Source organism: Rhinoderma darwinii, chromosome 4, assembly GCF_050947455.1.
Source record: "Rhinoderma darwinii isolate aRhiDar2 chromosome 4, aRhiDar2.hap1, whole genome shotgun sequence".
NCBI classification, from domain to species: Eukaryota; Metazoa; Chordata; class Amphibia; order Anura; family Rhinodermatidae; genus Rhinoderma; species Rhinoderma darwinii.
In genome coordinates this window covers 174,896,488-174,922,320 of record NC_134690.1, presented here as the reverse complement: position 1 = coordinate 174,922,320, position 25,833 = coordinate 174,896,488, and the positions used below count along the sequence as shown (strand labels likewise).

General features: G+C 43.9%; 1 protein-coding gene across 3 annotated transcripts in view; it reads left to right on the top strand.

The window, feature by feature from the left end:
• TDRP (testis development related protein) overlaps window positions 1-25,833 on the top strand; it is a 149,527-nt gene that overhangs the window by 56,208 nt on the left and 67,486 nt on the right. Inside the window, exons 1-2 of one of the 3 annotated variants that reach the window (XM_075864127.1) lie at window positions 3,284-3,414; window positions 4,159-4,262. In XM_075864127.1, coding sequence (XP_075720242.1) covers window positions 3,345-3,414; window positions 4,159-4,262 — 174 coding nt within the window. In that variant the 5' untranslated portion in view covers window positions 3,284-3,344. Of the gene's footprint in view, window positions 1-3,283; window positions 3,415-3,677; window positions 3,833-4,158; window positions 4,263-25,833 lie in introns of those variants that run through there. The other 2 variants (XM_075864128.1, XM_075864129.1) reach the window with 2 other exon arrangements.

Sequence of the window (25,833 nt, the reverse complement as noted above, 5' to 3'; positions counted from 1 at the left end):
GGGGAGATTCACACGAACGTTGCGTTTTTGCGCGCGCAAACAACGCAGCGTTTTGCGAGCGCAAAAACCATTTGACAGCTGCGTGTGTCATGCGTGTCTGATGCGCGGCTGCGTGATTTTCGCGCAGCCGGCATCATAGAGATGAGGCTTGTCAACGCCCGTCACTGTCCAAGGTGCTGAAAGAGCTAAATCTTTCAGCACCCTCGACAGTGAATGCCGAACACAACAGCGAAAAACCTGTACAAAAAAAAGATAAAGTTCCTACTTACCGAGAACTTCCCGGCCGTTGCCTTGGTGACGCGTCCTTGGTGACGCGTCCTTGGTGACGCGCCTCTCTTGACATCGGGCCCCACCTCCCTGGATGACGCAGCAGTCCAAGTGACCGCTGCAGCCTGTGATTGGCTGCAGCCTGTGCTTGGCCTGTGATTGGCTGGAGCTGTCACTTGAACTGAAGTGTCATCCCGGGAGGTCGGACTGCAGGAAGGAGACAGGAGTAATCGGTAAGTTAGAACTTCGGGTTTTTTTTACAGGTTAATGTATTTTGGGATCGCAAGTCACTGTCCATGGTGCTGAAACAGTTTAACTCTTTCAGCACCATGGACAGTGACTATCTCCTGACGTCGCGTACCGATAATTTTTTTGCCGGGATCGGCCAAAACGAGTTTGGCCGAACCCGGTGAAGTTCGGTACGCAAAGACACTCCGTTTGGATGTTCGGAAACAGAAAAGCACGTGGTGCTTTTCGGTTTTCATTCATCCTTTTCACTGCTGTTGCGCGAATCACGCTCGTCCCACGGAAGTGCTTCCGTGTGGTGCGCGTGATTTTCACGCACACATTGACTTCAATGGGTGCGTGATGCGCGAAATACGCAGAGTTATTGAACCTGTCGCGCTTTTTGCGCAGCAGACAAACGCTGCGCAAAAAGCACGGACTGTCTGTACTGCCCCATAGACTTGTATTGGTCCATGCGTGCCGCGTGAAAACCACGCGGCCCGCACGGACCGAATACACGCTCGTGTGAATCCCCCCTAAGGGTATGTTCACACGCAGTGTTTTCAGATGTAATTCGGGCGTTTTACGCCTTGAATTACGCCTGAAAAAACGCCCCTAATACGCCTACAAACATCTCCCCTTTGCTTGCAATGGGTTCTACGGTGTTCCGTTTCCACGAGGTGTAATTTTACGCATCGCTGTCAAAATACGGCGCGTAAAAATATGTGCATGTCACTTCTTGGGACGTTTTTGGAGACGTTATTCACTGACTCCATTGAAAAACAGCTCCAATAACGTCCGTAAAATACGCCGCGAAAAACGCGAGTTGCTATAAAAAAGTCTTAAAATCAAGAGCTGTTTTCGCCTCAAAACAGCGCCGTATTTTCAGACGTTTCTGGTCACAGCGTGTGAACATACCCTTAGGCCTTATTTACACAAGCGTATTTTAAGTTTCTGATACACGCTAGAAAATCACGCACGTCGCACGGACCTATGTAAGTCAATGGGGCCGTTCAGACATTCCGTGTTTTTCACGCGTGTGTCCGCTGCGTAAAACTCACGACAGGTCCTATGCTTGAGCGTTTTTCGCGCATCACGCACCAATTGAAGTCAATGGGTGCGTGAATATCGTGCATGGCACACGGATGCACTTCCGTGTGCCGCGCGCGATTTGCGCTATAGTTGTTGACGAAATGAAGGAAATAATAAAACTACCTCCTTTATTTATGTTTCTAAACATTAAAATCACGTGTCATAACGAGGCCATACGCGCAAAAAACACGCAGCCACGCACCAAACACTGATGCCACATGGAACTGCAACGCGTGCAAAACGCACACGTTCGTGTGAATGTCGCCTTACTGTGCAGTATAGAAATTACTGTTGCTGTCTTGAAACTGTCAACAGCATTAGGCTGGATTCACACGAGCGTGTGCTTTTTGCGCACCCAAAAAACGCGCATTTTGCCTGCGCAAAAGGCACTTACCAGCTCCGTGTGTCAGCCCTGTATGATGCGCGGCTGCGTGGTTTTCGTGCAGCCGCCATCATTATGACACTCAATTTGGATGTTTGTAAACAGAAAAGCACGTGGTGCTTTTCTGTTTTCATTCATCCTTTTCACAGCTGTTGCGCGAATCACGCGCGTCCCAGGGAAGTGCTTGCGTGCGACATGCGTGGTTTTCACGCACCGATTGACTTCAATGGGTGCGTGATGCGCGAAAAACGCTGAAAGAACGGACATGTCATGACTTTTACGCAGCGGAACAACGCTGCGTAAAAATCACGCACATGTCGGCACGGCCCCATAGACTAATAAAGGTCCGTGACACGCGCGTGAAAATCACGCACGTTGCACGGATGTATATCCCATTCGTCTGAATAAGCCCTTAGGGTCCTCTTACATGGCCTGACGTGGGCCGAGTAAACGAGAGCAGATCAATGAAACAGGTCGTTGCGCCGTTCACAAGGAGCTAGGGGACGAGCGCTCGTTATTCCGATCACTCGTCCTCATACATTTCTGGCACGTCGGCAGCACATCTCCCTATTTACACAGGGAGATGTGCTGCCGACAATGATAATATTTAGGGTATGTTCACACGCACTAATTACGGACGTAATTTGGGCGTTTTTGCCCCGAATTACAGCCGAAAATAGCGCCTCAATAGCGTTGACAAACATCTGCCCATTGAAAGCAATGGGCAGACGTTTGTCTGTTCACACGAGGCGTAATTTACGCGCCGCTGTCAAATGACGGCGCGTAAATAGACGCCCGCGTCAAAGAAGTGACCTGTCACTTCTTTGGGCGTAATTGGAGCCGTTATTCATTGACTCCAATGAATAGCAGCGCCAATTACGTCCGTAATGGACGTGACGTTCAAGCGCCTGCACATGCCGTTACGGCTGAAATAACGGGGATGTTTTCAGGCTGAAACATCCCCGTAATTTCAGCCGTTACGTACGCCCTCGTGTGAACATACCCTTAGGCTGCATAAACGATACAATCAGCCGATGGACGTGCGTTTGCTCGTTCATCGGCTGATCGTTACCCTGTATACACAAGGCAATGATCAGGAACGAGCGTTCTATGACCGATCATTTGTCCGATATTTGGCTTGTGTAAAAGGGCCTTTACACTGTGTCCAATTATGCTGGTTTTTATATACACTTTAATACACAAATATACATTTCAGTAGGGGACAGGCGAGTATGACTGCAGGATCATACTAAACAGGATTTGTTTGTAGTTTGTTGCCATGGAGACACAAATCAGCATAGGAGCTGTATACACAAAGCAGTAGGAAATTTTTAATCAAGACTATTTGTAAAGCTGCTTATTTTTTTTTTTCATTTTGATGCACTGGAGCAATGAAAGTATTGGTGGTGATGGCGGACCTTACATTTGCTATTTGTTGACAGATTTAGGTAGGTTTTAGAGTGGTGTGCGACTGTTTTAATGTCTCCCTCGTGATATAATATTTCCCGGTAATGGGGCCGCAGTATTTCCCCTCTAGCTGCGCAGGGTCCGGTACACAGGAATGCCACAGAGCCGGTGATGCCCGGCGGCGGCGGGGGGAGGAGGTGCAGCGCTCCCGACTCTCCATCGCTCTTCTCTATATATAGCCGTCCTGTTCCCAGGACCGTGCGTCACCGGACATTATTCCTTGGCCCGTTCCCATACATTACGCCATGATATATTTGGGTAACGGGCCAGAACACGGCGCTGCACCCCTCATGATAATAAATGTCCTCGAGGCAGCCGCTATTTACATGTCCTCATTTCGTGACCTCCTTTCCTCGGATTACAATCTCCCACAGACGCCATGTTCCCAGCACTAGTGAGGTAGAAATGACAACGCAGCTGATGCAGCCCCTCAGGCTCCCGGCGGTGACATCACGCCTCCCCCCTTCATTCCATTCATTGTTCATATATCTCCCGGTGTCTTATCTGGATCCCATCGTGTAACCTCCCTGTGCGCGCCTCCCCCATGCTTCTCCCTCCTCCCGCACCTCCCCCTCCTCCTCCTCAGGATGATTAGAAGTGGAGCAGGCGCAGGAGGGCTCTTGTTTCTAGGATGGAGTTACTGCTCTGCCCTGTATAAAGTTTAACTCAAGCCAAAGTGTTATCTGCCCGTTGTGACTCCACATTCTCCCCCTCTCCGCTCACAGGCCGCGGGACCCCTGCACCTGGCAACATGTGGAAGACGAACAAAAGCAAAGTTCTCATAGAAGAAACACCTGATGAAGAAGCGCAGACCCAGCCGGAGCCCCAGGTAACCGTACACCAAGGAGTAGCTATGGGTGCTCCGCAATGGCCACTATCTCACCTCGGAGTCCCAATGAACCAGTTCTCTTCAGATTTGGACCGATAATCTTTATGTATTAATTCCCTTGATGTAGCAGAGCTCAGTTTGGGCTGCGATGTGAGTATGGTGAGGGGAGATGTAGTTGTAAAAGCACAGGTGACGTGCTCCGCTCTGCTACATACACACCAGCTGGTGCAGTGGGTGGTTCGTCTTGTTTTCTATGTAACGAGCTGTCAGTAGAATGATGATGTGGTCTAGTTCACACTGTAGCAGAGCAGCTGGAGTACAACCTCCTGGGGGCATAGAGAGGAGTGATGACCCTGCCTGTGCCTTATCTCTAGCCGGCAGCTAAAGTGTTATCTGTGCCTAACAATACCCAGGAGATGTGCCACATGGCTATGCTGCCCTTGTAAGATCCAGTATCATCCCATGCCCCAGCAATGGCCTTATTTACTATACACCTGATGACATTGTGTTGCCATTTGTTCTATTTAGTTACTTTTTTGGCTTCTTCCTTTGCTTTGTTGTTGTTTTTCCTGCCTGGGGCTTTGTATTTAAATGAAGGGTGAGCCCACTCTTCTAAAGATGAATGTTCCCTTATAAGAGGGTGTTATAAATCATTGTTATGACATGTCTCCGGTCAGGCTATATCGTATTATGAATGGTGCGGGTCACGCCATGTCTTGATTATCCTGCGTACAATAGGCCTGATACAAGTTTCTTTTCTAAAATAAAAACTTAAGTCCGTGGCTATTTTGGGCCTTAAGGGCACAGCTTTTTTTTTTTCGTGTTATTTCATCACTGCATTCCCAGGTCCATAACTTCTTAGCTGTGTGTGTGCTTGTTTTTTGCGGGAGTTATTATTATTATTATTATTTTTTTTAATGGCATCATTTTGGGGTACATATAATGTATTGTAAAACGTATTTGTTTTGGGTGGAATGGTTAAAAAAAAGAATTCCGCTATATTTTTTGGGGGTTTTGCTTTGACACCATGTTAACAGTATAAATAACTTGTTATTTCCATTCTGTGACTACAGCGATACCAAATTTATAGCGTTACTTTTACACAATAAAAACACAAAAAAAAAAAAAAAAAAAAAAGTGGTGCTGTATTCTGAGAAGCATAACTTTTTTTTTTTTTGTATTATCTTTTCTATTCATGAGGCTTTTTTTTTTTTCTTTTTCGAAATGTGCTGTCATTTTTATTGGTATCATCATTTGAGAACATATAGGACTTCTTGATTTAAAGAGTAACTGTCAGTCTATAAAACGTTTGACATGTCAGAAATTTTAATCGGTTGGGTTCTGAGATCCCAATCAATTGCAGAAACGAAGGGGCAGAAGCATTTAGCCATGCGAAGTGCCCCCTGGGCTGTAGTGGCATAACTTCGCCGAAGTGTCAGGGTATCTGAAGACGCGCGCTCATAGAAGTCTATGAGCCAGTCTTCAGCTAACTGAATCCTTCTGAGAAGCCCTGACCACTTTTTCCAACTGATCTTAATGTGGCACTGTAGTTCATAAATATGGATTTCAGCCTGAATGCTGTATTTTTTTTTTATGTATTAAAGCCTGAAAATGTATTGATCTTCCCATATATTCAGTAAAAAAAAATAAAGTGTGTGTATATATATATATATATATATATATATATATGTGTATATATATATATATATATATGTATATAATTTTTTATTTTATTTTTACATAATTGCCTATAAATACGTATGCAATAATAGTTAATGGGGACATTTATGGCATATACACAGAATATCTGATAAATGCATGTCCCACCTCTAGGACCTGCAGCTATCCTATCCCATCCTACCTTTTTTCCACTGTTGCTGCTAGCCAGGTTTCAGAAACAGCCGAGTGCGTTTAGCTGCGCTGTTTCTAGAACTACCATAGAAGTGTACGGGAGTTATGGAAACCGTGCAGCAGTGCGAGATCGGCTGTTTCCATGCTCTCGACCACCTTGTAACTCAGTGGCCGAATCCCAGCTACAGCGAGAGAAGGTATGACGGTGGTCAGGGGGCCCCGTTCTAGGGAGAGATGCAGGTCCCAAAGAATGACTTTAATTAAATTAAAGTTTTAAGCCTGTTAGAAAACATAAATTACAGATTGTCTTCAAGAGTGGTAGAAAAAAGGTCTTTGTTCTGCTTTAATTGTAAATAAGTTTGTATAATGCGATGCAAGGAAGAATTCAAATATTGTGTAAAAAATCAAAACCTACTTGAGCATGTTTATCAATAAAGTTGCGTCGTTTTCCTGGCGTAATTGTGTTGAAAAGCACTGGGATAAGGGGTTTATCCGGGACTTTAAAATTAATGGCCTATCCTTAGGATAGGCCGACCAATATTGATCGGTGGGGGTCCGACTCTTGGCACCCCTGCCGATTTAGCTCTTTGAATGCGCTAGTTCTACAAATGTAACGGCGTGTGCAAGTAAAATTATAAATAAAATCCATGTAAACAATGAAGAGGAGGTGAAGCTTGTACGAATGCCACTGCCCCTTTAAACAGCGGGGTTGCCAAGAGAAGGACCGCAACAGTCTGATATTGATGGCCTATCCTAAGGATAGGCCATCAGTTTTAAAATCCCAGATAACCCTTTAAAGGGAATGTGTCGATGGAAATTATTTATTTTTTTGTTGTTAAACAATTAGTATATAAGTGATTACACATTATCTTAATTTTTTCACAAGTCCGGAAATATTATAAATTTAGATTCTAATTTATAACATTTCCATGTGCTGGTCACTAGAGGGAGCAGTTGCCAAAATTGCAGCATGGTCAATGTGGTAAAGTAACCTCATTGATTTATGCTGCAAATTTGGGGTGGACACACTCTCCTCTACTGTCCTCACACAATCCCCCCCTCCCTTCTTCTGGCTAGTGCCAGGAGAGGGAGGGGTTTGAATGTCTTCAAACCTCATACACTGTGTGCCGCCATTTTCTGAGCGACTGCACAGGGTAGGAGGTTCTACAGCTCAGTAGACGGTATCACACAGTCGCACATCATACACGAACATAAATTACCTGCTCTGCCTCCGCTGGTCTACCAAAGTTCTTGCCGTCTACGCTACTCTTCCTTGCGCCTTCGGTGAACATATGGCCGGAAGCCGCGGCCGGAAGACGTCATCTTACTGTCTGGCAGCGGCTTCCGTTCCACATGAAAATGGCGCCGGATTTCGCTCTACGAACGAGCTTTGTTCTGGTCTGTGTGGGAACTGTGCAAGTGCAGTTCACATACAGACGGCGTACGCTTCTGGGAATGGAACGGCTCCCGTTCGCATTCTCTACGGGGATGTTAATCGACACATACAGAGATGAAAAAAAAATGTCAGCCCCCATAGAGAAATAAAAGTTTGACTACATTAAAAAGTGACAACACAAATAAATAAAAAATGTTGTTTACATTATATTAAAAGCAATATAATAAAAAATCGTGACCCCTTCCCTTTAAAGGCACAGTTCATACTGCTGAATTTTCACACTGATTGTGGCGCGTTTTCCACTTGTAAGAAGCCTCTAATTGTCTTCAGTGGGAAATTGCGCCATTGTTTATCTTCAGTGGGCAGAATTGTAAACCGCCTTGCAGAAAAAAATGACAAACTGCGTTGGGTAACCAAAAGCAAATGAGTTCTTACTGCAAAACCACGGAAGACGTCCGAGGGTCAACCTTGGATTTTTTCCACATGAAAAATCCGCTGTGTGATCATAGCCTAAATATATGTTGGTTTTTATCAAGCACCCCACCACTTTTTCTGATGCTTGTGTTGGCAAAAATGGGGGCATCCTTTCACAACCATGGAGCACCTCCTCATACATGGGAAAGCTAAATGAGGGACATTTCCTATGTATCATCATATGCAGATTCTACCTGTGACCCATTCCCCCTTCCCCTTGTTTATATTTTTCGATACTATAGCCATTCCGTCCGTTAAGGGAACATTGGGGGGGACGGGGACTTAAGTCTGGCATTCATATGCCAGTCTTAATATAAATAAAGTTGGAGTAAAATGCGCCAAATTATTGAGACACGCTTCTTAATTAATTAGTCGTGTCTCCGGCCATTTGTTCGCAAGAAAGTGAAATCTACACCAGCTGCGAGTTGGCCTAAATTTGCGGCATTATTGCGCCGTTGTTGGCCTCTCCTTCAGCTAAGCCACTTTTTATTTTTATTTTTTTAGACCGTTCAATGGGCTGTGCAAACGACACACATGTCGCCATTTTTGTGACTTTTTTTTAATATATATATATATAGATATAGATATAGATATAGATATATAGAGAGAGAGAGAGTAGTAGCTCAAAGCAGCCAATCCGGTCACTTTCTTTCATTAATGTGCCTGATCGGTTGCTATGGCCAACTACTTGTCTCCTGCACTAGTTTATATGTCGTCTTCCGTGTTTTATAGACCTCTAATGTAGAACACCCGCAAACAAAACTGTTTAGTCTTACACTACATTCAACTTCGCTTTCATTGTGGCTCATACCATGTATTTTCTACAGTTAGGTCACTTAGGCATTTTTTGAAAAAAGTCTGTGTGTGTTGATTTTGTTTGAGATCTCATGACAACTGCAATGTAGTACAAAAAAGGAATATTTCATATTTGTCTAGTTCATTCAGATTATGCATTGCATGTAGCATTTTGTGATCTCGAGGATTCAAGCCATATTTATTTGAATTCCACATACTAATAAACTGGCACTGTGGACTATTCAAGGAATCTTTCTAAAAAGACCAGTCCAGTCCAGCCTAAACATGTAGGTATGGCGGAATTTACTTCTCGCTCTCATTCATATGATTTTCTACGGGGTCCTCCAAACTAAACCTATACTTAAAAGAGCTGTATAATCAGGACAACCCCCTATTTTAATTGAAGTATGTTCTTTAAAAGCTCTGGTGGACAGCTGATCTTGTGAAGAAGCTGTGTCTGGTCATATATTTGGTAGCGTATGAAATGGATAGCCGGACATGTAGTAAATAAATGGGCCGTGTCTGCTTTAAAGAGGCTGTCACCAGATTTTGCAACCCCTATCTCCTATTGCAGCAGATAGGCGCTGCAATGTAGATAAGAGTAACGTTTTTATTTGTTTTTTTTTTTAAACGAGCATTTTTGGCCAAGTTATGACCATTTTTATATTTATGCAAATGAGGCCTTCTAAAGTACAACTGGGCGTGTATTGTGTGTGTACATCTGGGCGTTTTTACTTGTTTTACTAGCTGGGCGTTGTGACTAGGAGTGTATGATGCTGACGAATCGGCATCATCCACTTCTCTTCGTTAGCACCCAGCTTCTGGCAGTGCACAGACACACAGCGTGTTCTCGAGAGATCACGCTGTGACGTCACTTCCTGCCCCAGGTCCTGCATCGTGTCGGACGAGCGAGGACACATCGGCACCAGAGGCTACAGTTGATTCTGCAGCAGCATCGGCGTTTGCAGGTAAGTCGATGTAGCTACTTGCCTGCAAACGCTGATGCTGCTGCAGAATCATCTGAAGCCTCTGGTGCCGATGTGTCCTCGCTCGTCCGACACGATGCAGGACCTGGGGCAGGAAGTGACGTCACAGCGTGATCTCTCGAGAACACGCTGTGTGTCTGTGCACTGCCGGAAGCTGGGTGGTAACGAAGAGAAGTGGATGATGCTGATTCGTCAGCATCATACGCTCCTAGTCACAACGCCCAGATGTACATACACAATACACGCCCAGCTAGTAAAAGAAGTAAAAACGCCCAGATGTACACACACAATACACGCCCACTTGTACATAACTTTAAACACGCCCAGTTGTACTTAAGAAAGCCTCATTTGCATAAATATAAAAATGGTCATAACTTGGCCAAAAATGCTCGTTTTTAAAAAAACAAAAAAAAAAGTTACTCTTATCTACATTGCAGCGCCGATCTGCTGCAATAGGAGATAGCGGTTGCAAAATCTGGTGACCGAGCCTCTTTAAGCCCCTCTTTGTTAGTGTTTCTCCACTGTAATAGGGGGTGCCAAGCAGGAAACCTGTGTGCACATACCCATATAGGGCTTATTGAAAGATGTTATCTGGGTGAGACAGGCCCATTTTAAGGAACACCAATTGTTGAAAATTGACAAAGTCCTAGTATTGTATCCTGCCTCCTTTTGCAATACAAACTGTGAGAAATATAGAAGGCTGGTTTCACCAGGGCCATATTATAGGAAGGAGAACTGGGGCACGTGCCCCGGGCTTCCACCACCTGGGGAAACTTAGGGACTAAGCCCTGCGTGCTTTTGCATGTCTCGTTTTGCCAAGATTTTTGGAAAACCCCTAAAAAATGTTTTAAAAAAAAATCCCAACCGCAAACTGGAGTGGTGCAAAGAATTCTTCTATATGTTTCCCAGGAGATTGTCCATTTCTACCCTCCTCAGTCTCATAATCCTGTGTCTGACTATTTTAACTAGCTGTAGGAGCCCTCCCTCACTTCACTGTATGCGATAGGAAACCAGGGCTACTAAACCCTGCCCCTTCAGCCATAAATGGAACGATCAGGATAAGATTAGCGCCTGTGTTCTCTGCAGGATACAAGGCTGTTTATTTCACGATCCTGCATGGTGTGGCCAACTTTTTCGGTTTTCTGTCCTAATTCGTTTGTAGTCCTTCCTTTAAGATCCGTTCACATAGGGCAAATTACTTTGCACCGCAAGAATTTGAGAAATGTGTCTGATTTGCGGTATATTTTTTTGAACATTGTACATTTTTCCTCGTATTTTTACGCTTTGGAAATACAGGGCGAATACACCACGTGTGACTGCAGCCTTCCATATGAACATCTCAAAGAAATGCAAAAATAACCGCTTTTTAAAAATGATCTTCATTTTCTCCTCATAGAGATTTGATCAATAATTAAAGCACGATGGGGACAATTCTTTTCCAAGGTAGAGAGATTCCTACGTTTCCTTTCACCTGTGCACTACATGAAGCATACGACTTCTATTCAATGTTCTTAAGGTGGTTTTACACCAATCAATTATCGGGCAGACAAGTGTTCATAGAACGCTCGTTGCCGATAATTGCTCTGTGCAAACAGGGCAGCGATCAGCAGATGAACGAGCAAACGCTCTATAATCTGCTGATTGTAACGTTTTAAAAAAGTAAAATATTGTAGCTTTCGGCAACACATCTTCCTGTGTAAACAGGGAGATGCGCTGCCGACGTGATAATGTATGGGCACGAGCAAGTGGCATAACGACTGCTCGTCCCCATCCATAGCTCCGTGTGATGGGAGCAAACGAGCGCCGATCAACGATGTCTCGTTGATCGACGCTAGCTGCGCCGGCCGATTGTCGGCCAGTGTAAAAGGCCCTTTAGGGGAAGATTATAACTTGCACGCCACATCAAAGTGAATGATGAACAAAAGTTTGTTCATTTTTGGAAAGTGGAGGTACTTTTCAAACTGTGAGACGGGCATAGTTGCTGGTGAGTCCATTTTGACAGAAGAGATTACAGTATATGCTGCCCAGGCATACCTTTACTTTGCTTTCAATCCTGCGAAACGCCTAAAGGGTTAAGAAGCTTCCAAAATGCTGTTTTGAATGCTTTGAGGCGTGCAGTTTTATAAAGTGGGTGGGGCGCGGGTTTATAGGTGGTTTCTGTGATCTAGACCCCTAAAAGCGACCGGAACTTAATTGGTCCCTAAAAAACCCCCATGGACTTTGGAAACTTTTTTGAAAATGTAAAATATTGCTGCTAAAGTTTAGAAGCCTTGTAACGTTCTAGAACCTCAGTAAGGTCAAATCTAGCCGCAGTTTAGGCTTAAGTCACACTCGTGTTCTATAATCTGTTACGCTGGTCTGTTTTTGGATCAGAATAGGGATAAAAACAGATCTGTTAAAAATCCAGGTGAAATCAGGTTTTTAATTGCATCGGTTTGCAACCGTTACGTTAGTCATCTGTTTTTTTTTTTTTTACGGAGATAATCGTGCAGGACTTTTAGGCCCCATGCACACGACTGTATTTTCATCTGTCAGTAAGTATGAATCTCTAGTCATCCGTATATACGGAACGGTGTCTGTAAATACGGTCCGTATTGCATCCATATCTTATCTGTATATACCGATCCGTAAAAAAAAGGGAGGCTGCAAATCATGTCACGACATGTTGCATAGCAACGCTTCTGTAAATACGGGCGGTTTATGGATGCACATATGTAGCCGTCCGTATTTACAGACGCGTCAGGCTTCTATGGGAGAGTCCGCACCGTAATTACGGACAGGAATAGGACTGGTTCTATCATTTTTTTTTTTCAGCACGGACACCTGGAACATGCTATGAGTAGGAACACTTTGTTCGAAACGCGTTGGAGGTAAAACACTCCTTACCTCTGGACTTTTAAACTTATGTCCTAATAAAGCTCTCTTTTTATATATTCTAAAGTGGATGTGCTGAGGTTTTTCTCTACATATTTATTGTGCTGATTCGGCAACGAATTACAGTACAATACGTATGAATGAGGTTTTCAAACCTCGTTCATATGTAGCAGATTTTTATGCTGTGGCTATGGTGTTGCGGATTATGTTCTGCATGCTGATTCTGTTACAGATTTGTTATTTATTTGCACCACTGATTTCACCCTTCGCAGTGTAACCCGTGTGGATTTTGCTGCAAAATCCATGATGGATTTATTCCACCCCATCTAAACGCTTCCTAATATTTTTAACCAACACAGGGTACGTGTCACATTTAGGTTAGGTACGTTTTCTGTAGGGTTGATATCAATTGGTACTCCTACTGATGAGCAAAACAAAAGGGTTGCAGATTTTCCTGAGGCATATCCGCAGTGTAATACAGTGCCAGCAACGTAAATGAGATTTCAAGTAATCTCCTCTTTACGTGTCAACATTTTTCCTTACGTGAATTGACCTGTGGTGCGTATTTAAAAATCTGCAGCCGCTCAGATACAATTCTTGTCAGATAAATTGACAAGCTTGGAAAAAAGCACACTAAAATCCGCAGCATGAAACGGCACCTAGTTCTGTATCAAATTATAAAAACCGTATAATAAAAATGCACTTTTAAGCATTTACCTGCTGGTTTTTGATGCAGATTTTCTGAATCAAAATTCTGCAACGTGTGCAATTAGCCTTACAGTGCTATATGGGATCTACATACCACCAGCGTTGTAAATGTACTAGGCAGGAATGGCACAGGCTCAGGCGCTGAACCCGCACCATCAGCAGCAGGCATCAACTATAACATACAGCTGGCACCCTGCTGCAATAGCTCGGATCGGAGGTAACGACATTCCCAACTGCGGCACCAAAGTGGTTTTAAAGAGGAGGGGCTCCCTCTTTAAGCCAGCCGTCATCTTTGTTATGCACCTGCGGAATGCCGATGGGTTGCCAACATAGGCCCCAGGGTCTGCAATGGACGTGAGGTTATTGGGCCCTGCCTGAGGCTGGGCCTAATAGTCTGCCTGTCAGTATAGTCTGCCTTATTCACAAGAGCGGATTTCACGTTCCTTGTGCTGTCCGTATAAATAACTGACAGCACATTGACCTTTGCAACACAATGGGGCTATTCACACGTCTGTGTTTTTTCACGGAGCGTGTGTTTGTTGCGTGAAACGATCCACATGTTCATTATAGCGAACCATGTCGCCCGTTGAAGTCAATAGGTGCATGAAAACAACAGACAGTACACAGTTGACGTCCGTGTGCTGTCTGTTTTTCATGCATCAGTTTCTAGAGAGATGCAGAGAAGAAAAAAAAAAGTAAAAACAGGCAGTTCTTGCAGAGAAGAAACGACGAGATGAGAAAACTGATGCCACGCTGACTCAACACGAACAGTCGTATGCATGAAAAACGGGCCATTTTTTGATAGCGGAAATTGGACACTCTAAGGGTATGTTCACACGAGTGCGTCCGTTACGGCTGAAATTACGGGGATGTTTCAGCCTGAAAACATCCCCGTAATTTCAGCCGTACCGGCATGTCCAGGCGCTTGAACGCCGCGTCAATTACGGCCGTAATTGGCGCTGCTATTCTTTGGAGTGAAAGAAGAACGGCTCCAATTACGGCCAAAGAAGTGACAGGTCACTTCTTTGACGCGGGAGTCTATTTACGCGCCGTCATTTGACAGCGGCGCGTAAATATACGCCTCGTGTGAACAGACAAACGTCTGCCCATTGCTTTCAATGGGCAGATGTTTGTCAGCGCTATTGAGGCGCTATTTTCGGGCGTAAATCGGGGCAAAAACGCCCGAATTACGTCCGTAAATAGGCCGTGTGAACATACCCTTAGGGCGGATTCACACGAACGTGAATTGCGCAGCGTTTGTCCGCTGCTTAAAAAGCGCGACACGTTCAATATCTCGGCGTATTTCGCGCATCACGCACCCATTGAAGTCAATGGGTGCGTGAAAACCACGCAGGTCGCACGGAAGCACTTCCGTGCGAACTGCCTGTTTCGCGCACCAGCTGTCAAAAGGATGAATGTAAACAGAAAAGCACCACGTGCTTTTCTGTTTACAAACATCCAAATGGCGTGTCATAATGGCGGCTGCGCAAAAAGCACGCAGCCGCGCATCATATGATGCTGCCTCACGGAGCAGGTAAGTGGCTTTTGCGCAGGCAAAACGCTGCGTGTTTTGTGTGCGCAAAAACGCCACGGTCATCTGAATCAGCCCTTAGGCTGGGTTCACACGACCTATTTTCAGACGTAATGGAGGCGTTTTACGCCTCGAATTACGTCTGAAAAAACGCCTCCAATACGTCGGCAAACATCTGCCCATTACTTTCAATGGGTCTTATGATGTACTGTGCCGACGACCTGTCGTTTTACGTGTCGCTGTCAAAAGACGGCGCATAAAATAACAGCCTCGTCAAAGAAGTGCAGGACACTTCTTGGGACGTAATTGGAGCCGTTTTTCATTGACTTCAATGAAGAACAGCTCCAAATTACGTCTGTAAAAGATGTGGCGAAAAATTTGCAACATTGGCAGGTGGCCTAATACATTTTACACTGCAATACTTCTGTAAGTGGACAAGTGAGCGTACAAACCCATAGGTCGTTGTCTGATGACTCATTATCTTTAAAGACTCTCTTTAAGTGGCCTATATTGTACATGAGTTATGACCTATATTAGCTTTATACTAATGAGTTTCTCAATGGACAACTTGGCGTGTTTTACTTTTTGACCAAGTGGGAGTTGTACAGAGAAGTGTATGACGCTGACCAATCGGCGTCATACACTTCTCTCCATTCACTTACACTGCAGATAGCGATATAGCTATATCGCTATGTGCAGCCTCATATATATATATATATATATATATATATATATATATATACACACACACACACTAAGGCTGGGTTCACACAGTGTGTTCGGTACGAGATTAGCGGCCGCAATACGTTCCGTCCATTACGGACGTAATGTGCTCGTGTGAATCCAGCCTAACATTACTGAAGTGTCCTGACAATGAATATACATTACCTCCAGCCAGGACGTGATGTGTATTCAGAATCCTGACCACTTCTCTGTGATGCACAGCGAGATCTCGTTGTAAATTAAAGCTTACAGCGTAATCTCACAAGACTACGCCTGCTATTCTGTAAATCACAGAAGTGCAGAGAATTGGTCAGGATTCTGAATACACATCACGTCCTGGCTGGAGGTCATGTATATTCATTGTCAGAACACTGCGGTAACGTTAATGTGTGTTTATGTGGCTGCACATTATGATATAGCTGTATCGCTATCTACAGTGTAAATGAATGGCGATAAGTATATGATGCTGATTGGTCAGCGTCATACACTCCTCTGTATAATGGCCACTTGGTCAAAAACTAAAACAAGCCCAGTTGTCCATTGAGAAACTCATTAGCATAAAGCTAATATAGGTCATAACTCAGTCAAAAATGTTAATTTTTCTAAATAAAAAAACACTGCTGTAATCTACATTACAGCGCCGATCACATCATGTACAATATAGGCCACTTATAATGTGGTGACAGAGGCTCTTTAAGGCTCAAATTAGCCCACGTTCGTAAAGGGGTTTTCTCATAATGATTTATCACCTATCAGCAGGATAGGTGATCAATGTCTTGTTGGTGGGAGTCCAAATGGCTTGACTATCTCCGGAAGCCCCATAGAAAGTGAATGGAGCGGTGGTGGAGCATGCGCAGGCCCGCTCCTTTCAGATAGGGCACTCCGGGACCACTGTTCTCCAGATCGGTGGAGATTCCAGCAATCAGATCACCACCGATTAGACATTTATCACTTATCCTGTGGATAGGCGATAAATTATCATTATGATAAAACCCCTTTAAGGAGTTAAAGGAATATTCAAGTGAGAAAAATATGGACTTCAATATCGACTCCCGGCACCATCACACAGCTGTTTTGAAGGGTCCACAGCACTTGTGCGAGTGCTGCTTCCCAGGGGCGTAGCTAAAGGCTCATGGGCCCCGATACAAAAATTCTTACTAGCAGCCGGGGGCGTCACTAAGGCTGGGTTCACACACCCTATTTACGGACGTAATTCGGGCGTTTTAGCATTGAATTACGTCCGAAAATGCGGCTCAAAAGCGTTGGCAAACATCTGCCCATTCATTTGAATGGGTCTTACGATGTTCTGTGCCGACGGTCATTTTTTTTTACGCGGCGCTGTCAAAAGGCGGCGCGTAAAAAAAGACGCCCGCGTCAAAGAAGTGCCTGTCACTTCTTCAGACGTAAATGGAGCCGTTTTCCATTGACACCATAGAAAAACAGCTCCAATTACATCCGTAATGGACGCAGCAAAAGACGCATGCACATGCCATTACGGCTGAAATTACGGTGCTGTTTTCTCCTGAAAACAGCATCGTAATTTCAGCCGTAACAGACGCTGCCGTGTGAACATACCCTCAGGGCTTAAAATGTCAGGGAAATAGCCCCAATACATATGTGTCCGCCCAAAAAAAGTGTGTATATGAGACAGCATAGCATATCTATAGCACTACGACCCTATAAACTATGGATAGCATTAGATACAGGGCCCAGCAGACAGTATCACACATGATTGGATTAGATACAGTGGCTCAGCAGACAGTATCACACATGATTGGATTAGATACAGGGCCCAGCTCGCTGACATTGCGGCTCCAGCGCTGGACCCAGGATAGGTAAGAATAATAATTTTGCTTCTTTATGTGTTACTGATTATTTTTGTGTGTTTGTGTTTTTTTTACACGTTCGGTTGTTGGACTTCGGATACGAGGACTTCAATGACGGCGTTTTTTTTATTCTCAATAAAATGGTTAATGAGGGTTGTTTTTTTATTTCAATAAAATATTTTTTCTATGTGCTTGTATCTTTTAAAACTTTATTATCAACGCCTTAGTAATGGCCGCTGGCTGATTGACAACCTCCATTACTAAGGCGAGGCTTAATGTTAGCCGGTGCAGAGGCCAACACTAACCCCCATTATTACCCTGGTACCCACCGCCACCAGGGGTGTTGGGAAGAGCCGGGTACGAACCAGTACCCGTCCATCTGTAGTGACGGTCAGGCACCAGGGTGGCCGCAGGCTGGTAGTATTAGGCTGGGGAAGGCCAAAAACAGTGGCCCTTCCCACCCTTGTAATGCTGCCTGCTGCTGCTGTGTTGTATCTGTCTGGTTATGAAAATTGGGGGGGACCCCACATCGTTCTTTCCAATAAATTTTTTTTTTTTTTAAATGACGTGGGGTCCCCCCCATTTTTCATACCCAGCCAGATACAATAAAGCAGCAGCAGCCTAGCATCACCAGGGTAGGAAGGGCCACTGTTTTTGGCCTTTCCCCTCCTGATAATACCAGCCTGCGGCCACCCCAGTGGCCGACCATCACTACAGATGGTCAGGTACTGGATGGTACCCGGCTCTTCCCAGCACCCCTGGTGGCGGTGGGTACCGGGGGTAATAAAGGGGGTTAGTGTTAGCCTCTGCATCGGCTAACACTAAGCCCCGCCTTAGCAATGGATACTGTCAATCAGCCGGCGGCCATTACTAAGGCGGTAGTAATATAGTTTTAAAAGAACAGACATAGAAAAAATATTTTATTTAAATAAAAAAAAACCCACACAACCCTCATTAACCATTTTATTGATAATAAAAAAAAAAGCTGTCATCGAAGTAGTCCTGGAATCCGACGTAGTCCAACGACCGAACCTGTAAGAAAACACACAAAAAATGATTAGTAACACGTGTGTTAGGCTTAGATACAGGGCCCATGTGTGATACTGTCTGTGGGACCCTGTATCTAAGCCTACCACAACGTAGGCTTAGATACAGTGTCCAGCAGACAGTAATCTTATACAGTATAAGATTACTGTGTGCTGGCGCCCTGTATCTAAACCTACAGTGTGGTAGGCTTATACAGGGCCCAGCAGACAGGATCACACATGGGCCATGTATCTAAGCCTACCATGTGATTGGCTTAGATACAGGGCCCAGCAGACAGGATCACACAATCTGTGATCCTGTCTCATGGGCCCCCTAAGCCTGCTACATCGTAGGCTTCGGGGTTGTACAGTCCCTAAACATTGATGGGCTATCCTCAGGATAGGCCATCAATAGCTGATGTGTCTCTCGGGACCCGCAAATCAGCTGTTTTGAAGGGGCCCGCAGCACTCGTACGAGAGCTGCTTCCCCTTCATTTCACTACTCGCCCACACTGTGAATCGCCGACACGGATTCACAGTGTGACCGGAATGAAGTGACAGGAATGAAGGGGAGCAGCTCTCGTACGAGTGCTGCGGCCCCTTCAAAACAGCTGATTGGCGGGTCCCGGCAGTCGGACCCCGCCAGTCAGGGCTAACCTTACCTTCCTCTTCGGCCGCGGCGGGAGTTCTGTCGTCTCGATGCTGTGCGCGGCGCATAGCGCTTTGACGTCATGCACAGCGCTTGACGTCAGGACCTCCGCTGCGATCCGGAACCAGGAAGGTAAGTAAAGTATGTTACTATAGTAACAGGGGCCCGAGTTACTATAGTAACTTTTTATTGATGTGGTGTGGGGGGCCGTGGGCCCCGGGCCCCCTGGCTTCGGGGCCCGGTCGCAATTGCGACCGCTGCGACCCCTACAGCTACGCCAGTGCTGCTTCCCCTTCATTCCTGTCACTGGTTCGTACTGAGACGTGGCACACTTATAGCGGTGGTTCACAGAATTGCAACCTTATTCTGTGAACCACTGATCGGTGGGAGTGCCGAGAGTGGGCCCCCACTGATCAGATATCGATGGCCTATCCTGGGAACAGGCCATCAATTTTTGTCTCGCTGGAAAACCCCTTTTAGACCAGTAAACTATCATGTCATGAGGCCTTTACGGCATAGTCAACAGCATGATAAAGAAATATTTCCATCAAATGGTTTTCACATTAATGCTTTCTGGTTCCAAATGGGCGAGATGTGTTATGAAATCAAGGACAGAAATGCCTACAGGAATGTAATGTTATGATTTCCTGTAGCAGAATTGTTTATTTTTACAGTAAAAATACTTTATGGTCCCTCCTGAGTTTACGTCACCCCTAATGTTGCTATTAATTATTAACCATTTGGTTAATTATTTATATTTGTACACTTGAGAGAGGCAATATGTGAAGGTAACGTGGTGAAATAGTAGAATGTTAGATCTCTCTTGATTTGTTGAAATTCCAGTTTGAATTAATTTGTACCAATCATAAGATTTTATTTACTGATTGTTGACAAATTGCATAGTGAATTAATACTGGCGTACTGCGGAGTGGTGAGGTTAGGACAAATGTCCGCAAATGTCACACTTTTTCCTATGCGGTTGGGACATGCACGTTTGCATTGATTGATATGCTCTATTGTGTTTATTTAGGCTATTATTTATTTAACAAATATAAAACTTGGTTAAACATTCACTGAAGTTCAAAATATGTCATTATTCACAAAGGAAACAATGGCAAAATGTGCATTTATAGAAATACTGTTATTTTGTGTGCACATTTGTTATGTATTACAAACATTTATTACATTTATAATTGAGACAATGCTTGGAGCAGGCTGTTACATACTGGGATATTTAGCGTTGTTAAATTTTACAGAAAAATTGTTACTATTGACCATAAGGGTGTTTTTTTGGTTCTATTCTAATCCCTATTTACATGTTGGATTATTATTATAAATCATCTAAAAATAACCAGATCTGCTTGACCCCCCCCCCCTCCCCCACCATGTTTTGCAGTTTTTAGTTGTAATAAAGTTTATTTACACGTATGGTTGTAATTGCTATGATTTGCGAAAAATAATTAAAAAAATAAAACCAAATTGTGGTGCAGTTTTTTTTCCCGGAATGTCCACTGCTAATTCCCTGCAATTTTAAAAAACAAACAAAAAAAAAACGACATGGCGATGTGTCCCTCTGCCGTTCTGTAGCCCTGGGATGACGTTTCAAGCCATGTGACTGCTGCAGCCTGTGATTGGCTGCAGCGGTCACATGGGATGAAACGTCATCCCAGGAGGCCGGCCTGGACGAAGAACCCCAGAAGTATAAATTGTTTTTGGGATTAAAAAACCACACCAAATCTCATTCACTCTGCTGCTACTGTATTATGTTGCGGATTTAAATGTCCAATACAACTTTAGCATCCATTTTTGGCTTCGATAAGTGAGGTGGTTAGGGTTCATGCCCACTTCAGTTATTTTCTTAAAGAGGCTCGGTCACCAGATTTTGCAACCCCTATCTGCTATTGCAGCAGGTCGGCGCTGCAATGTAGATTACAGTAACGTTTTTGTTTTTTTTAAAAAACAAGCATTTTTGGCCAAGTTATGACCATTTTTATATTTATGCAAATGAGGCTTTCTAAAGTACAACTGGGCGTGTATTGTGTGTATGTACATCGGGGCGTTTTTACTTCTTTTACTAGCTGGGCGTTGTGACTAGGAGTGTATGATGCTGACGAATCGGCATCATCCACTTCTCTTCGTTACCACCCAGCTTCTGGCAGTGCAGACACACAGCGTGTTCTCCAGAGATCACGCTGTGACGTCACTTCCTGCCCCAGGTCCTGCATCGTGTCGGACGAGCGAGGACACATCGGCACCAGAGGCTACATTTGATTCTGCATCAGCGTTTGCAGGTAAGTAGCTACATCGATTTACCTGCAAACGCCTCAATAAGCATCCTGCAGCGGCTCACTTCGTTTTCTCAGACAACCTTGTCAAATTCTAGTGGGGGGGTGGCTGCTTTCTTCCAAAAACAGGGCCACACCTGTGGTTTAAAATAGATTGTCATTCGAAATAAAAAGCATTGCTGTCACCTACATTATAGCGCCGATCTTCTTATATAGGAGACAGGGCACTTATAATGTGGTGACAGAGCCTCTGTAAAGGGCCACTTGAATGTTCTCACCCCTCTGTTTTCCTCTGGCTCTAGTGCAGTTGTTTGATTTGTACACACACCACTCTACTGCTAAACTGCTTTGCTTTCCAGAATCAAAACAGATGCCGTAAATTGTTTTCTGTTTTAAGAAAAGCTGTGGTCTGCCCCAATTAGTAGGTCTCACAGTTACACTGAGAAAGCAAAGCAAGATTATAATCTGTGGATTATATACATTAACCACATTAACCCCTATCCGCACCAGGACGTAACTGTCCGTCGTTGCGGGAAGTTACTTCCCGCACGAGGACGTACAGTTACTGAGTTAATCCCGGTGCACACTGTCGCCGACAGCTGACACTCCCCTCTTGCCGGCCAGCGGTCCTTTGCCGCTGATTTCGGCACATTAACCCCTTAAATTCGGCGATCGGGTGCAATCGCCGAATTTTAGGGGTTTCTAACATATCGGCAGACCCCCGTCCGAAATCGCGGGGTCTGCCGATTAGTTAGTATGGCAAACGGAAGCCAAACAATGGCTTCCGGGTCTGCCATGGACAGAAGCCCATCAGGACCAACCTTCGGCTGGTCCTGATAGGCTTCCTGTCAGAGTGACAGAAAGTCACTGTGCCGTTCCCGATGCACACTGTCGGCGACAGTGTGCATCGGGAACTTGGAGATCAGCTGTCCCCGACAGCTGACACTCTCCAGTGTTGCCGATCAGCGGCTCATCGCCGCTGATTTCGGCAATTAACCCGTTACATGCGGGGCTCGATTGCGATCTCCGCATGTAGCGGGTTTGTAGCGCATCAGCAGCCCCCATGCAATCGTGGGGGCTTCTGATGCTTGTGATGGCACCTGGGGGCCAGACAACGGCCCCCAGGTCTGCCATGTATGTCAGCCTCTGCTGATCCTCGTAGACCAACTGTCAGTGACTGTGACGTCACACTGACAGTTGGAATACATTACACTACCTAGGTAGTGTAATGTATTCTAGCAGCGATCAAAGCTGCAGGTCAAAAAGATAAAGTGTAAAAAGTAAAAAAAAGTTAATAAAAATGTTTTATAAAAGTGTAAAAATAAAAGGTTTTGTTTTCCTATAATAAGTCATTTATTATAGGGAAAACGTTAAAAAAAAAGTACACATTTGGTATCGCCGCGTTCGTAACGACCCAATCTATGAAACTATAATGTTAATTTTTCCGCACGGTGAACGCCGCAAACAAAATAAACTGAAAACTGTCAGCATCGCTATATTTTGGTCACCACCCCTCCCAAGATATAGAATAAAAAGTGATCAAAAAGTTGCATTTACCCCAAAATGGTACCAATAAAAACTACAACCCGTCCCGCAAAAAACCAGACCTTCCACAGCTTTTTTGACGAAAAAATAAAAAAGTTACGGCTCAGAATAGCGTGTCCCAGAAAATAAATTATTTTATAGAAACTTCATTTTATTGTGCAAACGCTGCAAAACTTAAAAAAAAACTATACACATATGGTATCGGCGTAATCGTACCGACCGGCAGAATAAATTAAAACGTAATTTATTGCGCACGGTGAACGCTGTAATAAATAAAGAATTTAAAGCGCCAAAATCGCTGTTTTTTGGTCACCCTAGCTCTAAAAAAGATCCTGAGGGGCCAAAATGCTCACTATACCCCTAGAAAAATTCCTTGAGGGGTGTAGATTCCAAAATAGGGTGACTTTTGGGGGGTTTTCACTGTTTTGGTCCCTCCGGGGCGTTGCAAACCCGACATGGCACTGAAAACCAATCCAGCAAAATCTGCGCTCCAAAATCCAAAAGGCGCTCCCTCCCTTCTGAGACCTGCTGTGGGTCCAAACATCAGTTTACGACCACATATGGGGTATTGCCGTAATCGGGAGAAATTGCTTTACAAATTTTGGGGTGCTTTTTCTCCTTTATTCCATGTAAAAATGAAAAAATTCTATGTTTCCACAGAAAAATAGGTGATTTTCATCTTCACAGACTAATTCCACTAAATTCTGCAAAAAAACTGTGGGGTCAAAATGCTAACTATACCCCTAGAAAAATGCCTTGAGGGGTGTAGTTTCCAAAATGGTGTCACTTTGGGGGGGTTTCGGCTGTTTAGGTACCACAAGACCTCCTCAAACCTGACATGGTGCCTATAATATATTCCTAAAAAAAGGAGGCCCTGAAATCCACTAGCTGCTCCTTTGCTTCTGAGGCCTGTGTTTCAGTCCATTAGGACACTAGGGCCACATGTTGGATATTTCTAAAATCTGCAGAATCTGGGCAATAAATATTGAGTTGCGTTTCTCTGGTAAAACCTTCTGTGTTACAGATTTTTTTTTATTACAAATGAATTTCGGCAAAAAAAAATGAAATTTGTAAATTTCACCTCTACTTTGCCTTAATTCCTGTGAAACGCCTAAAGGGTTAAAATATTTTCTGAATGTGGTTTTGAATACCTTGAGGGGTAAAGTTTTCAAAATGGGGTGATTTATGGGGACTTTCTAATATATAAGGCCCTCAAAGCCACTTCAGAAATGAACTGGTCCCTGAAAAAATAGCCTTTTGAAATTTTATTGAAAATATGAGAAATTGCTGCTAAAGTTCTAAGCCTTGTAACGTCCTAGAAAAATAAAAGTACGTGAAAAAAAATGATGCAAACATAAAGTAGACATATAGGAAATGGTAACTAGTAACTATTTTGTGTGGTATTACTATCTGTTTCACAAGCAAATACATTTAAATTTAGAAAAATGCTAATTTTTGCAAATTTTTGCTAAAATTTGAAGTTTTTCACAAATATTGAATTTATCGACAAAATTTTTTCACTAACATAAAGTACAATATGTCACGAGAAAACAATCTCAGAATCGCTTGGATAGGTAAAAGCATTCCGGAGTTATTACCACATAAAGTGACACGTCAGATTTGAAAAAATAGGCTGTGTCCTGAAGGGGTTAAGGCTACATTCACACAACAGTGAAAATAACGGCTGTTAAAAACTGATCTATTTGCTTCTTTTCGGGCCGTGAAAACGTCAGAAAATCTAACATGTTCTATCATTTTGACGGCCAGTATTTACGGGCCGTGAAAAAAATAAAATAAATCTGCTGTGTAAATACACCAATAAAAGTCCATTGTTCTGAAAACAACTGCACAACAGCGGTTAAAAACCTAATCTCCCGTGTTAATATAGCCCGGGGCTAGGGCTAAACGGCACTTCAGCCGCGACACAGGTCGCACGGCCAAAGATCGCAGCATTGCGCTGGATACATCACAGTAATGAAAGTGATTGTGGCTGCCTTACTAACATAATCTTGGGTGAATATTAACAATCGTCTGTGCAGAGACACTTCAATAATTCACTCACACAAGGACTGTTTGTGTCTATTTTCCTTTAACAGGAAGATAATGCTCTTCCTTTCTATTTTTTTTAAGGCCGGATTTACACGAGCGTGTGAGTTTTGCGCGCGTAAAAGGCACTTAACAGCTCCGTGTGTCATCACCATATGATGCGTGGCTGCGTGATTTTCGCGCAGCCGCCATCATTATGACACTGTATGTTAGTAAACAGAAAAGCACTTGGTGTTTTTCTGTTCTCATTCATACTTTTTACTGCTCTTGCGCGAATCACGCGCGTCACACGGAAGTGCGCGGGTTTTTTACGCACCCATTGACTTCAATGGGTGCGTGATGCACGAGAAACGCACAAATATAGGACATGTCGTGAGTTTTACGCAGCGGACACATGCTGCGTAAAAATCACTGACTGTCTGCACGGCCCCATAGACTAACATAGGTCCGTGCGAGGCGCGTGTAAATCCCGCGCGTTGCATGGACGTATATCACATTCGTCTAAATAAGCCCTAATATATATATATATATATATATATATATATATATATTTTTTTTTTTTTTATATACAGACACATTAAAAATTAGCCAATTTCTAAGGCTGGGTTCACATTGTGTGTTTTTGTTGTGTTTTCAAAAGCTGCCAAATGAAACGCATCTGAAAAATCTAATTTTTAAAACCTGCACGTTTTTACGATGTGTTTCAGCTGTAAGCCTATAGCCATTAAATTTAAAAGCAGATTACAGTTGTAACGTTTTAAAAAACCTTTTCAGATCCGTTTCTTTTGGCAGCGTTAAAATTGCAAGTTAATTTTAGTTTGTATAATTTGTAACGTGGTAAGGAATATAAATGTTCA